This window comes from Seriola aureovittata, chromosome 9, assembly GCF_021018895.1.
Source record: "Seriola aureovittata isolate HTS-2021-v1 ecotype China chromosome 9, ASM2101889v1, whole genome shotgun sequence".
Classification (NCBI taxonomy): Eukaryota; Metazoa; Chordata; class Actinopteri; order Carangiformes; family Carangidae; genus Seriola; species Seriola aureovittata.
This window is the reverse complement of record NC_079372.1, coordinates 8,935,440-8,949,033: the sequence shown is the minus strand read 5'-3', so window position 1 is coordinate 8,949,033 and position 13,594 is coordinate 8,935,440. Positions and strand designations below refer to the sequence as shown.

The following is a 13,594-nucleotide window of genomic DNA, read 5'->3' as shown; positions in this document are numbered from 1 at the left end:
ACATAACGCCAAGAGCTACGCAAAATATTAGAATAAAAAAGTTTATTTTTATTTTTATTAATCTGCACAAAATTAACAAAGAAGTAATAGAGAAAAAAAAAAAACATTGAAGGTAATGTTAACTAGCCTACTTATATATAATTCCCAGCAGTCAAAGTCATAAATTATTGTAGACTCCTGTGATATGTCTTCATTTACTATTTAATAGAAATATGTCATAACACAAATAGTTATTTAAAAACAATATTATATTATATATCAACTTGCCTGACTTTATGGTTGCACCAAGTTTCAAACATATTTTTAATGTCCAGGCAAGGTTTCACTTCATTGCGCTTCCACTAGGGGACAGTGCTGTTCTATGATTTGTCAGGAGCAGCTCTTAAACCATATGGACACATAGGGCCCTGTAGCATCTTTGTCACTTTTAAATGCGTGGTTGTATTTCATGGCAGTGTCATGTGTGTCGCTACAAACACAGCACTAGATTAGGGGTGGGGGGTGGGGGGGCACAGCTGGTTCATCATGACACTCTGAGCCTGAGGGGTGTGTTTCTCCCTCAGCTGACTGACAGACAGCTGCCATTCTCCTGCACAGTATGTCCAACTGATAAAGTGAAATCTGCTTTCTGCTGTCCTTAATGGCTGCTGATGAATGGTTCATGCTGGGCCTCGTCTGACCCGTGATTAATCCTTTTACCGTGGCAGTGATTTATTTTCCCACTCCTCCTGTGCTGAGTGCGCAAAAGGCGACTTAATGGTTTTTAAATCTGGCCAGGTGGAGTGGTCTGCGTCCTAAAAGGCTACTGAAGAGTCCATCCAGCAACGGATTGTGTTATTTATCCTTTGACCTTTCCACTGAAAGTTGAGTGAGCACATATGCCCTTTTTTTTTCATACTGATGTTCCTTGTAGTTGTATGCTGAATATTAACACTTGGGTTCTGGCCAGAAAAATTAGTCTTCAACGGTTTGTGCCGCAACTGAGTAACTCCAGTGAAGCAGCTGCCAGAGAGCTTTCTCAACAGTAGCTGATGAGAGAGGAGAGTGTTTCTCATTCAGTTTCAGTGCTGTCAGAGGACTGAGATCCAGATGATCAAAGCCACAAGCAGATAATGATAAACAAGCTGGATGGAGATGCTCAGCGTTTGGGTGTTTAAGAGAGTAATGACGAAAGACAAGCTTTCAGAAATGAACTGCACATTTCCAAACGAGAGAAAGAAAAGACACTTAACTGTAAACAGTGCCCAATTAACTGCACCATCCAACCATCTGCTCCACAGATTTATTCTCAGGCAGGGTTGAGAAGGCCACTGTTCACTGAATCTGTTTATCATACATGTGCCTGGTTATTAACAGGTGAGATGCTTCATGTCTCTCAGTAATTGGATCCCAGTGTATGTGCGCGAGCATGAGACAAAGAGTGTGTGTGTCTCTAGGCAGGCAGCACTGTTTTGCATTCACAAAGTTGTACAGTCGTGACTCATCGACCCTGACTGACAGGTCAGAGGGCAAGTGCAAGTCTGAGACAAACATGTATATAAGCAAGCACTATTTAAAGCCATAATTGATGAATAAATGAATGAATTAATGGATGCATGAAAAGAGGGAGGGCAAACACAGCAAGGATAAAACAGCAGAAGAAAAAAAGAAAGAGAGAGTGAGAAAGAGAAACAAGCATCCACAAGAGCCGTGCAGCAGTTGTTGGTTATGGCCAGAGGAGGATATCTGGGAGCACTTTAGGGATTTTAGGAGAAGACCACTGACATAAATCACTTTTTGTGCCACTTAAATCAAAGCAGCTTGTTTTGTGTGTGTGTGTGTGTGCGTGCGTGTGTGCGTGTGTGTGAATGTATAAACACAGACATAAAAACACACAGGGAAAAAGTGATCTTGTAGCATTTACGTATGCTAGGTAATTACATTATAGCAGAACAATTATTTCTAAAATTGTGAATTTTTTTTTTTTAATGTTTCAACTTCCACAAGAGTTGCGTCACAAAAAGCACAGAAAAAGTAAATGAATCTTGTTGTGCCCAATTGGGTATAGACGTCTGCATTAGACCAAGTTCACCCAAACCCAAAAACGGGGGCGGCTGTGGCTCAGGTGCTTAAGCTTCACATCAGAGAGGCGGTGGTTCGATTCCCGGCTCCTCCAGTTAAAACTCAATGGATGAAAGTGGCTTCCATTTTAAAGCTCTTGAGTGGTCAATAAGACTAGAAAAGTGCTTCGTAAGTTCAGTCCCCTTACCATTTACACCAGCACAGGTTAATACAGTTTCAAGTTATATATCGGTTCCATTATTCAAAAGTCTTATTTACACAGATTGTATCCTAAAGCTTTTCAATTTCATCAACTGCAAAGACTAATGAAAGAACCTTGTTATACTGACTTCGGGATTGCTCAATGTTAGATTTATTCTGGTCACATATTATCCAATTTCCAATGTGTATAAACAAACTATGCTTCCCCTCAGCGTCTTGGCTATTTTTGTGTGCATGCATGCTCTGAGGACAGGAACACTGCTAGCCAAAAAAAACTGATTCTTAAACAAACATTTCCATCTTGTTTCCAAACATGGTAACAAGAACATGATTTAAGTCTTACATTTGGAAAAACTTTGTTTTAACAACTTTAAGATCCTAAGACAAGATAAATGAGGGTTGACTTTAAGTTTTTTGATAACTTTCTTTTCCTAAGTATTTCCTATTTCTTGTTAGGCTATTGTTGCTTTGATGCAACACTTGTATCAGATGTGTGCCTGTGTTTCAGTGTGATGACCTGACACTATATTAAAAACTCCAAATAATAAAAACAGACACATTACAGAAGTCAGGACCGATGTTTCATCTCAATTAGTTTATTCTAAAAAGACAGCTTTCATCATGTTCCACACCATGTTTCTTCATATCTGTAAAGCAAATAAATATTTTTCATTTTCCGTCTGTTTGCATTTCAAACACCTCATCAATCATCAAGTAAACCAAAAGTGTCTATATTTACAGTACATCGGGTAATCCAAAAAAATAATACATGTTGTGTTTTAGCCACTTTAACAGTCAGTTACTTACGTTACCCAAAGATTCCTTTGCCAAGGACAGATGACAGGATGTTGGAAGGGGAAGTTTTGTTTGTTGGAAGTTTATTTGTGTATGTACGTATTTATTTATTCATGTGACTTAAACACCATCATCATACATAGCTGTCACGAGTGACATCAAAGGTGCTGGATTCAGTCACGGTGGGGAATCTTGCCTCTGGGTATAGCTGTCAGAGTGTCTTGATTTCCGAGCATTTGAAATCACAGTGTCACATCAGGGGACGGAAACTGGGTAGAATACAACAACAGAGGCCTGTCCCTTCTCCTTATATCTGTGTGTGAGAGATGACATACAGTATACAGTATAGCACACACAAAGGACAGAAGCTATGAGGTTGGCCAATGCTACCACTGTAACACGAAGAAAAGGTAAATTTCCCTCAGCAGACACTGACACTGTGCATCTCAACTCTGTAAAAAAACAAAAAAAGAAAAAAGTTTGCTTAATATTTATCCCACACTGTGCCATTCCTTTTCAGCTATTAGGCTTTAAGTTATTGCTTTATCAAGCAGAGACAGTCAGTGATTATCACATTAACTCTGTCCTCTTCATTAATAACAGACTATGGTACTGTTACAATATATACAGATTAAATTGTATGTTATTCTACAATGCTCATACTGTATATATGTATATATACACAGTTGCTCATAAAGTTGGAATAAAATATTTTTTACCTCTTTCCAGGAAATGATTGTGACAATGTGATTTATTTCATTTCACCTGGGTAATTGGGACACATAATGTAATCATTGCACCAGTGATTACTGATGCATTTAAATAGGATAAACAGAGGATTGTGTCTGAAAACAAAAATCATTCCAACTTTATGGGCAACAGAGTATATATATATATATATTTCTAAATTTCTCACTGACATACTGCAGATCAGTCGCAATACAAAAAAATTTCTTGTGGGAATGACATTCAGCTTTAAGTGTTACTGTTGATCCTCCAAACGTACAACTCCAAAACTCAAAAGTCCTGAGAAGAAAATGCACTGTGACCTGCCGCTGAGGAATTGATTATATTGGCATCACTCGAATGCATTTAAGAGCGGCTCTCATTCCCTCTGAACAGGCTCAGCGTTGTAGCTTCAAAGGGAGGCGGAGATCGACTTCAGATCCAGCGGCTGAATGGTGGCGCTGCGTGTAAATCTGTGTTTTTACGCCATAATTCAAGCACTCATCTACATGTTTCAGCAACACTGGCTTCAGACATTGAGGTGATTTCAAAACCGTACCGAGGAATTATTCATGATGAGAGAGGAAAAAGCTGTGAATCCTGTTTGTGCACATGTGAAGCTTGAGTCAAAAAATAAACCTGTGTGTTTGTATGTGTGTGTGTTTGTGTGTGTGTGTGTGTTCACCAATCTTGTGATGAAACTGCCCGATCAGTCCAAGTCCGAATGAGGCAGGAAACCAAAAAGGAGATTTGCCGTGATCAAGCATATACCAGTGACAGGCCTACATCATCACTAGGGCTGTGAATCTTACATCTTATCACTATGTTACAGTGGGTATCCCTGCCTTGAGTGGGGCTTTTGTCTCTGTGTCAGTGTCTGTAAACCACATTGGCCGTGTTGAATGAGAATCCTCCAGACTGGTTGGCATGTCGTCTATATGCTTGTCCTCTCCCCTTTCACTCATTGATTCTCCGCTCACATATCTGAAGACAGCAGCTCTTCCATGGCTCCTAGAGACGTATTGTGACGGGGGATGAGGGAAAGGGCTGCCAAACGGATCCAGGGATGAGCTAAGAGAAGTTTCCAAAGGAGGCTGCGGAGAGAGGGGACAGAAGAGGAAGGGAGGAGGGTGGTGGTGGACATAATTAGGATTCACAGGAGAGTTTAAAGTGCAGCAATAGTTTGTTCTCACATCATGCTCCTTTGTAACCCCGCCGCATGGTTAAAAATACATTCCTCTCTCTAATGAAGTTGTTTGTCCTCTGTGCTGATGAGTCTCTGTTGCCTTGAAAACACACCGGTCGCATAAGAGCATTTACAAAGCTCAAGTATTGGGCTCAGGACCCTGCTGACTCTGTATGAGACACCTTGCTCCCACCCTGACTCTACTGACTTATCAAGTAACCAGTGTGGCTGACCTGTAACATGCTGCACTCAATCACAGAGAAAACAACCTATGACAACCAATGAAACTCTGGCAGACTGAAAAAGTTACAGAATAATGGCACTGCATGAAAATTACTGCAGTGTCACTAATACAGGCAGTGAAAAGGACACTAAAATAATGATATACAAGCTCTGATTAATAAGGTGAGTTTTCCCAGTGTCATTATCGCTTTCTCTCTCTCTTGAAACAACAGATGTGACCAGGTGGTTTCCCTGACACCTCGCCAGCTCACTCCGCCCTGAGAGGCAGACTTTCCTCTCTCAGGCAGTTGGCATTTCAGCTCTAAAGCCCTCTCGCTCTGATAGTCAAGGAAGACGTGCCACCTGTCTCTAGACACAGACAGATGTAACGTGGCGCTGGAGTGAACCTGAAACCAGGAAACGATAGAGAGAGACAGAAGGATGGAGAGGCGTCGATATGACTAGAGGCTTGTACAGACACAGAGCGAACCACCACCCTGATAGAAATCATTTTAAATGAGCTCCCTATGGAGTCTTAGGTGCGGCAGAGGAGGAGGAGGAGAGGCGGATGCGAAAGAAGGGGATGAACAGCAACCAGGCAAAATTTGGAGAAATGACATGTTTCTCATTTTGCTCTGCCCTGTCACACGCAGTTTCATTCATATTTTAATTCAGAGCCGCAGTTCAGCTGGCAGGCAGCGAACGGAGCCCTGAGTAAAGCTTTTCAAGGATGGGCAGCATCACAGGAGAGTGTCAGAGCTGCAGGGTTACCAAGACTCCCTTCCACAGCAGCCAAAGTGCTGCTGAGAAAAAAATCTTGCTGCAGTGGGTCAGGGGTCAAGGGTTGTTTTGAGGTTATTCACAACATCATTTGCGTTGAGCCGATCACCTCTGAGAGTTTGAAACATGGCAGATGGCTACACAACAGCATAGACTGACTTTGATGAAAATTTGATGTGTTAAGAAGGAAGGAGGTACTGACTGTTTATCATAAAGATATACCAACAGCCAGAGGCTGAGAGGAAGGAGGGCAGATTACCCACTGGGCTCTGATCTAAATCCTCCCTCCCAAAGCTTTCCAGATGTTACAACAACCCCTGCATGGTTCACACTACCCTGAGAGAGCTGTGGCTATGGGCTGTGGAAGACTTCATTCTAAGCTTTCACTGGCTGACTGGTGTAACACAGCCGCGTCTGCTGAAAATACATGAAATACTGTAAGTGAAGTGTTGAAATATAAATAATATATATACAAATATATAAATATAAGATTCATGTAATGCAATAGTTTTCCCAACCATGAAAAGGTTATGTACAAGAGACTATGAAATGCAAAGTATAGCAGTGAAGGCTGAAGTAGGAGATGGGCTCATATATACTGTGCATTTGCATTTAACTGATTTAAATTTCCGCAATGCATGAATTTAAACTTTTTAAATCCATGACCTGAAACTTTGCCCCAAGTTTAAACAGATGCTACAACAACAAAGTTTTGAGCTTCCAAGATTTGAAAGGTGGCTGTAAGAAGTTTGCAGAAGCCAAAAGTTTGTAGATTACAATTCCTGCAGTATTCTGTACGTAGGAAGTTAAAACTACTGCGGGTATTGAGCCATGCTTTGACAAAAACATGATAATTTGGAACACACGGAGCACACATAAAGAAGACAGCAAAGTGGATTATGCTGCAGGGGCATAATTTTGATCCTCTTTTTTTCCACCATGAAACTAATTATAACTGTTGGAACCCATTTTATCTGAAATGATCTGAACCTGTCCACGGGTCGCTGTGCGCAGCGAAGGATGAAAAAGAGGACAAAAATTTGATATTGAAAAGATTTGGGGTGGAGTATCAATTTAACTTTCTTCTTAATCAATTTTGCTTTTTTATTTTCTGAAATTTTACTCTTGCTTAACTCTTGCTCACCATTTCACATAAAAACATGAAAATGTAATGTCCTATCTGTGACAGTTTCAGTATATTACTCCACAGTTGTGTCAATATCGAATAATCTGTGATTCAGAGCTTGTGCTCATTTCATAAAATGTTTGCTTGTACTCTATTATTCCCCCGCTGTCTGCTGTCTCCATCTGAAATCTGATTCAAAACCCAAAAGCGTCAGATGCTGTGTTGTGTATTGTGCAAAAACATCAAATTCAGGATTCCATTCACGTATTCCGCCGTTGTAGTAAAGAACTAAATAAGTCAGAGAAAAAAAATCAGCAGACTGCATTCTCAGAAGTGATCTGATGCTTTTGTTCAGTCAGGAGGGAAAGGAAACTGTCATCAGTCTCTGAAGAGTTCTTGTGCTCTTTGCAGCCTCAGAGCATTTAGCTACTGTTAAAGAGAGCAAAGTCAACACAAGCTATCTTTGATATACATTTAATTATATCGTTAAATCCTCATCCGGAAATTATTCTATCTACTTAAGTAGTCAATACCTGAAATAAAATGATTTTTTTGACTGCTTTGGCCAGGAAACACTACATTGATATATTATCACCTCTTAATTTGATAAATACCTTGAAGCTTTCTGACCAGAGTTCACTCTGTCTTTTATGGCGGCCCAGACGGATCAACACAATGCATAAAGCCGCAACACGAATGTAACAGCAACAATACGAATGCAAATTAAACCACAACAGAAGTTGTGTTGTTTTTTAATGTAAATTATATTTTCATATTCATGTAATTTTGTCATACTTTTTTCATTTTCATGTATATATTGTCGTATTCATGGTGTGACAGACTGCTGCTCACTTCCATTGTGGCTTAATTTGCATTCGTGTTGTTGTTTTTATATCGGTGTTGTGACTTCTGCATTGTGTTGACCCATCTGGGCCACCCTACTTTTTTAGTCCTGCTCCGGGCTCCACCAACTCCTGAGGGAAATACCTGGCTCTTAAGCTATTAAATGCTCCTCTATGTTTAACTGCTTGTTCTCTGAAATAAGCTGACTGCTGCGTCTGAAAACGACACTGAAGGGAGCAACAAGAATGAAACAGAACACTAAAGTTGCAGCCTGAAAACCAAAACAATGAGCAGAGAAAGTAAAAAAAGCTGTAAAGCTTCACAGAGTTGAGCATAACTATAAAATAGGGTGATAATTCTGTCTGTGTTTGTCTCTGCAAGTGACCCCTTTTCCCATATACAAGTATTCATGTGCCAGTAAAACATTTGATTTTAACTGCTTTAAAATGTTGGTAAACATTGAGACCATCTTCAAATAACCACTATTTCTATGGACTCCATAAAACAAACAAAAGAAAAATATCAATCTCTTTGAGTCATAGACTGCTTTTTTTCCTTCGTTATTGTGTGGAGAACATCATTTTCAACAATAATTTGCAACAGAAGTAATGTGATTCCATGTTGAGTGTGAAATGTTATTATGGTGCTTTGAGCAAGTGAGCCTGCCACAGACAGATTAGCATGGTGCGGAAAGTAGGGCCCCACAGCCAGGGAATAAAAGTGCTATCAGACCGAGCTTTCCTTCACTATCCATATCCCTCCATTAACCTCTTTGTCCGTCTCATTTCTTTATCTCTGTAATCTGTTGATTTCATCCCCTGTATTTTTCTGTATCTGTTAAACATCTCACCTCCACTCGCAGTTCTCTGTCCTCCTCTTTATTGCACGCTGGTCATCCTTTTCTCCCCTCTCCATATTTAAATCTCACCCCTCCGGTGTGTCTGTGTTGTTTGTTTGCTAAATTCTGTATCACAGCTCTGTATTTTATGTTATTTTTCAAAAGGAGTCGGAGACCGAGAGAGCTTGTTTGTAAAGGTTTAAGAAATCACTGAAGAGACACTTTTACAATGCTGATGTGAAAAATGTGAGAGCTTTGTAAGGGTTGTGTTAAATTGTGCTATCATGGCTCAGATCAGAGACAGTCTCACATCAGATTCAAGCTTATTTGTATTTTCATCCTCTTTTCAAACGTTATTGTGAGATCAATATTTAATTTTTGGTAAATCCATTGGAGATGAATCAGACCTGACAGGCGGTGTGACATAAGGCTCCACTAAATCACACCAGAATTGTAAATGTATCGGGAGAATCGTTCAGTGGGAGAAGATGGAGGTGTGTGTGTGGAGTTCTGTGAGCAAAGACGAGCATGACAGCAAATTCTCAAAGTGCATTAGCTACTGTGCGACAAGTCTGCTCTTTCTTTCTCACCTCCAGCCCTCATCTTTCCATTTCACCATCACGATGCTTCTCCACACACATCATCTACTATTTGCCAGTCAAAACATCAGCATCTTTCTTTCTTTTTTTTTTTCTCTATGTAGCTGGGTTAAAAAAAAAAACTCCATATTGCAGTAGAAATAATGTTTAGACAAAGGCAACGTTATAAGTAAAGTCAAAGATATCTCATATAATATTAGTTCATGAAAGAGAAAAAAGAGGAGAGGATGCAGTTGCATAATTATAAATATTCTATTTTATTGTGAAGAGTTCATTGTTGTAAAGGGAAGGAGTATTGGAGAATAAGAGCTTTACTGGTCATTCATTGGTCGAGGCAGGTGGATCACAAGGATGCGCAGGTGGAGAGAAATAGAAGTGGGAGTATGGCCCAATCCCAATGTCCACCCTCACAGACTCACACACTTGGAGGCGCGTTCCCGGTAAATTCGCGAGTGCGCGCACTCAGACACTCACCAGGTGATGTCAATTAAGTCTGAAGGTTCGGGGCTTAAGGTGGACATTAGGATTGGGCCAATGTTTTTAGGTTTTTTTTTGTGCCTTGACTGACTAAGTTGCGTTATCTGTGCGAAGTTTGTTCAAACAAGTATGTAGTCTGTGTCGTAGATAATCTATTCGACAGTCTTCACCAGGACACTGGATCTACATGTTTACTTCCGTGAGCAGCTTGAGATATGTCTACTCAAAGTTCGGCAGAGAGTTGTTTACGTGTGTAATAGCTTCACGTGTTCATGTGAGCTGTTCGCCTACTGACTGTATTCAGACTGGACCCAGAACTCCTAATTAAGGTACCGCACTTTTATTTTATTGCTCTGTTGAGTGTAAAAATAGTTTTGGCCCTCTCAGGCCTGCAACAGGGACTTTAATACTCTATTTTAAGAGATGCTGGCGTGTGTGTGTGTGCGTGCGCGCGTGTCGTGTGCGCGCGCGCGTGTGCTTGGTGAATGTGGGCCCACTGTGTAAAACTGAATTAGCCAAGTTACTAAAGGGGAAAAGTGAAACTCAGAGAGGTATTGGCCTATATTTAATTCCCTGTTGTTTATTGTTAGATATTCAAAAGTAAAATGTCATCCATTCTTTACTGGTAAACTGATTCCAGTCTGATGTGTGATTTTCCTTTGGTTAGAAGTATCTAAGCATAAGAGAATATCAATATTACAGTATGGTCATTGGTTAACAGTTTATTTCATTGTGAAGACTTGGTATAAGGGTTAAGTAAACAAACTTAATAATTAGTGTTTTACAGATCATTAGAGGTGATTAAAGGGACTTGGGACACTTTAAAGTGTATATACAGAAGAAAAAAAATCTTACCTCAAGTATTCTATATTGTAAATTTGTTTAACTGGATTAAAGAACTCAGAGCCCTTACCTGATTAAAATAGCTACAGGTGGGCTAGATCTACCAAGGCCCACCGTTTGTAAGAGTCTGTATTCATGCTTGAAACTCTTTGAGGAGCAAAGCAGTGCTTTGAGTGAAATGTCAATGACAGCATTAACATGCTGATGTTTTGCATGTCTAATGTTTACTGTGTTTGCCATCTTAGATTAGTTTGTCAGCATATTGACATTTTCTAACTAGCCCTAAACACAAATAACAGCTATCAGATGACAATCTCTCCAATAGCTGTTGAGATATTTCACTTAAAGCACTGCTTTGCTCCTCAAAGAGTTTCAAGCATGAAGATTGTTGCTACAGGAAATGTAAGCAGACCATAAAAGTAGCATTCATCCTGACTGCACTGTGGATATTTGTACAAAATTTCATGGCAATCCATTTAATAGTTGTTGAGATAGTTCACTGAAAAGATAAAATGTCAGGGGAACACCAGAGTCAGTCGGCTATTGGGACTTTGAATGTATGTACAACATTTCATGGCAATCCATCAAATTCTTGCTGACATATTTCAGTCTGGATGAAAGTGGTGGACCGACAGACTGATTGACATTGCCATCTCTAGAGCCACAAGCCAACACGACTGAAATTATGTACATACTGCATGACTCATTCAGAGAAATTTGATGCTGATTGCCTTTGCAGTTTTTCTTGTTTTTTTTTCAATAGACCTTATTCAGTTCAGGAGTTTGAAAGACGGCAGAGATGCAGAGACGTGGCTTAGCTTATCCTTACTGAAGTGTCAGTTGTCATTTTGTAGATAATGACAGGCAATGCCGTCTCCTGGAAATGACATTTGTATGAAACTAAACTGCAACAGCGAATACGTCTTGTAGGAAACATAATTGCTGGCTGGATTATATTCAGAGGCATTGTTTCTTAATGAATGAATGAATGAATGAACCGCTAAATTTATGAACTCAGCGGAGTCACCAGGAGGTGATTGGGGCTGGTGACGGCTGAACAAAGAGCACAAATTAACACATTGAATCTCAAGTCACTGTGGACACTGGTCTTTCCCTAACGATAGCCAAGTGCAGGAAGTGCCAAAACATTACCATAAATCACAGTTACAAGTCCTACAAAATGTATTTGCTGTTGCAGTTCAGCTGTATATAAACTGAATTTCTACGAGACATGGTTGTGACAGGATTGTCATTATATGGTAATTTTTAATTTTTTATTTATTTATTTTTTAAATGTTCCCGTCCACATGTAAACCTTCATCACCTCCGCCCTCATCTTCCACCTTATCACCACCTCATCACACTGCTCATTTCATTTTCAGCACTGAAACACCCCATTATCACTCCTTCAGACGCCAGGATGTCCTACCTTTGTCACATCTGAGTAACCCTCCACCCCTGCGAACCTCAGGTGTTTTATTATGAGGCCACTAAATTAGCTTGTCCTTATAGCTTAGAGTCATAGCCTGCTGAACTGGCAAATTGCATTTGCATTGCTCTATCAATAGAAGTGTCCAACAGCAATTTCATTCTTTCTCTTTACCAGTCAATTGCTTTCCTTCTCTCAATTTAAATCAGTTTCATTCAATTCAAAAATGCTTGACTGGCTTGAATTTCACCAAAAACACTTTTCCCACCATGTGTCTAAGAGGAATGAGCAAAAATGATAAGAGAGGAAACAATAAATTAGCAGACAAAATAAAGAGTTTGAGTGTTCTGGTGATCTCGCTGGTTTAAAGTCAGGCCCGGTTCTAGACTGCTTTGATTGGGGAGCCATTAAGAGATGTTGACTGGTTACTAACTGTCGTGACTTCGAGACTTGTTACTGGGCTACTCTGAGCATTATTTAGAGCTGTAAGCTATAACATGCACTGGTTTATGTTACCTAAAACTAAATTCATAGAATCTAATAATACATAAGCCCACAATGTATTTAATTTGGAATTTATTGGTTGATTTCGGTGCTGTCCTCATATGGAAACTGATGCACCTGGCAGCCTAAAGATGCTATTTAATTTAATATTTTTATCATATATTATTATTATTATCACCATAACATGTTTTACCGCTCCCCTCCCTATTTTAAAAATATAACGCATTTACTCAGATACATTTTAACTGACTTACTTTGTAATTTTATCTGATAACATTTTTGCACAGTGATTTTACTTCTACTGTAGTAAAATGTCTTTTCAGTTACAGTAGTTAGTGACAGCTGACGTCAGGATAGTGTCTCATCTCCAGTCTCTGGAGTATCTGTTACTGGTAGTTTACTGCTGCTCTGTCTGAAAACAGTTAACATTTTCTTCATCACAGTGACTAACTACCTTCTGTACATTTAAACTTACACTAGTTCTGTGCCAGCACGCAGAGCTCTCTGCTCCTTTTTAGTGACTTTCACTAACTCAGCAGTTGTTCACATGCTGTTCAGATCAGCTAGTTACTTTAGTTTAGCAGTCAGCGCTAGTCTCTCTCTCTCTCTCTCTCGCTCGGTGTGTCTTGGATCAACAGATGAACTTGTTCATCAGAGTATGGTGTTGTAACTTCAGTGTGGAGGATTGTGGTGTTTATTACATCTTCAGTGATGGTTGCTGTCTTACCTTCGACACATTGCTCAGCTCCCTTTTTCTAATCTGTGACTGTCTGTGTACACAGCAGCCTTCAGCATAATAGGCTATTACTCATGATGTGTAACCAATCAGATGTGCTGTGGGCGGGACATTGCTGCAGACCTCAGTGACTAGAGACAGGCGGCTGCATCAAAGCCAAAGTAGTGCATTTTTAAGTCGGTTGTCAGTTTAAAAAAAAAAACAAAAAAAAAAAAAACGATACCAGTA

General features: G+C 39.8%; 1 protein-coding gene across 1 annotated transcript in view; it reads right to left on the bottom strand.

The window, feature by feature from the left end:
- Positions 1–2,837: 2,837 nt before the first annotated feature.
- The window catches only part of samd10b (sterile alpha motif domain containing 10b), a 51,605-nt gene continuing 40,848 nt past the window's right edge, over positions 2,838–13,594 (bottom strand). The window contains exon 5 of the mRNA XM_056386084.1: positions 2,838–4,877. Coding sequence (XP_056242059.1) covers positions 4,855–4,877 — 23 coding nt within the window. The 3' untranslated portion in view covers positions 2,838–4,854. The remainder of the gene's footprint in view (positions 4,878–13,594) is intronic.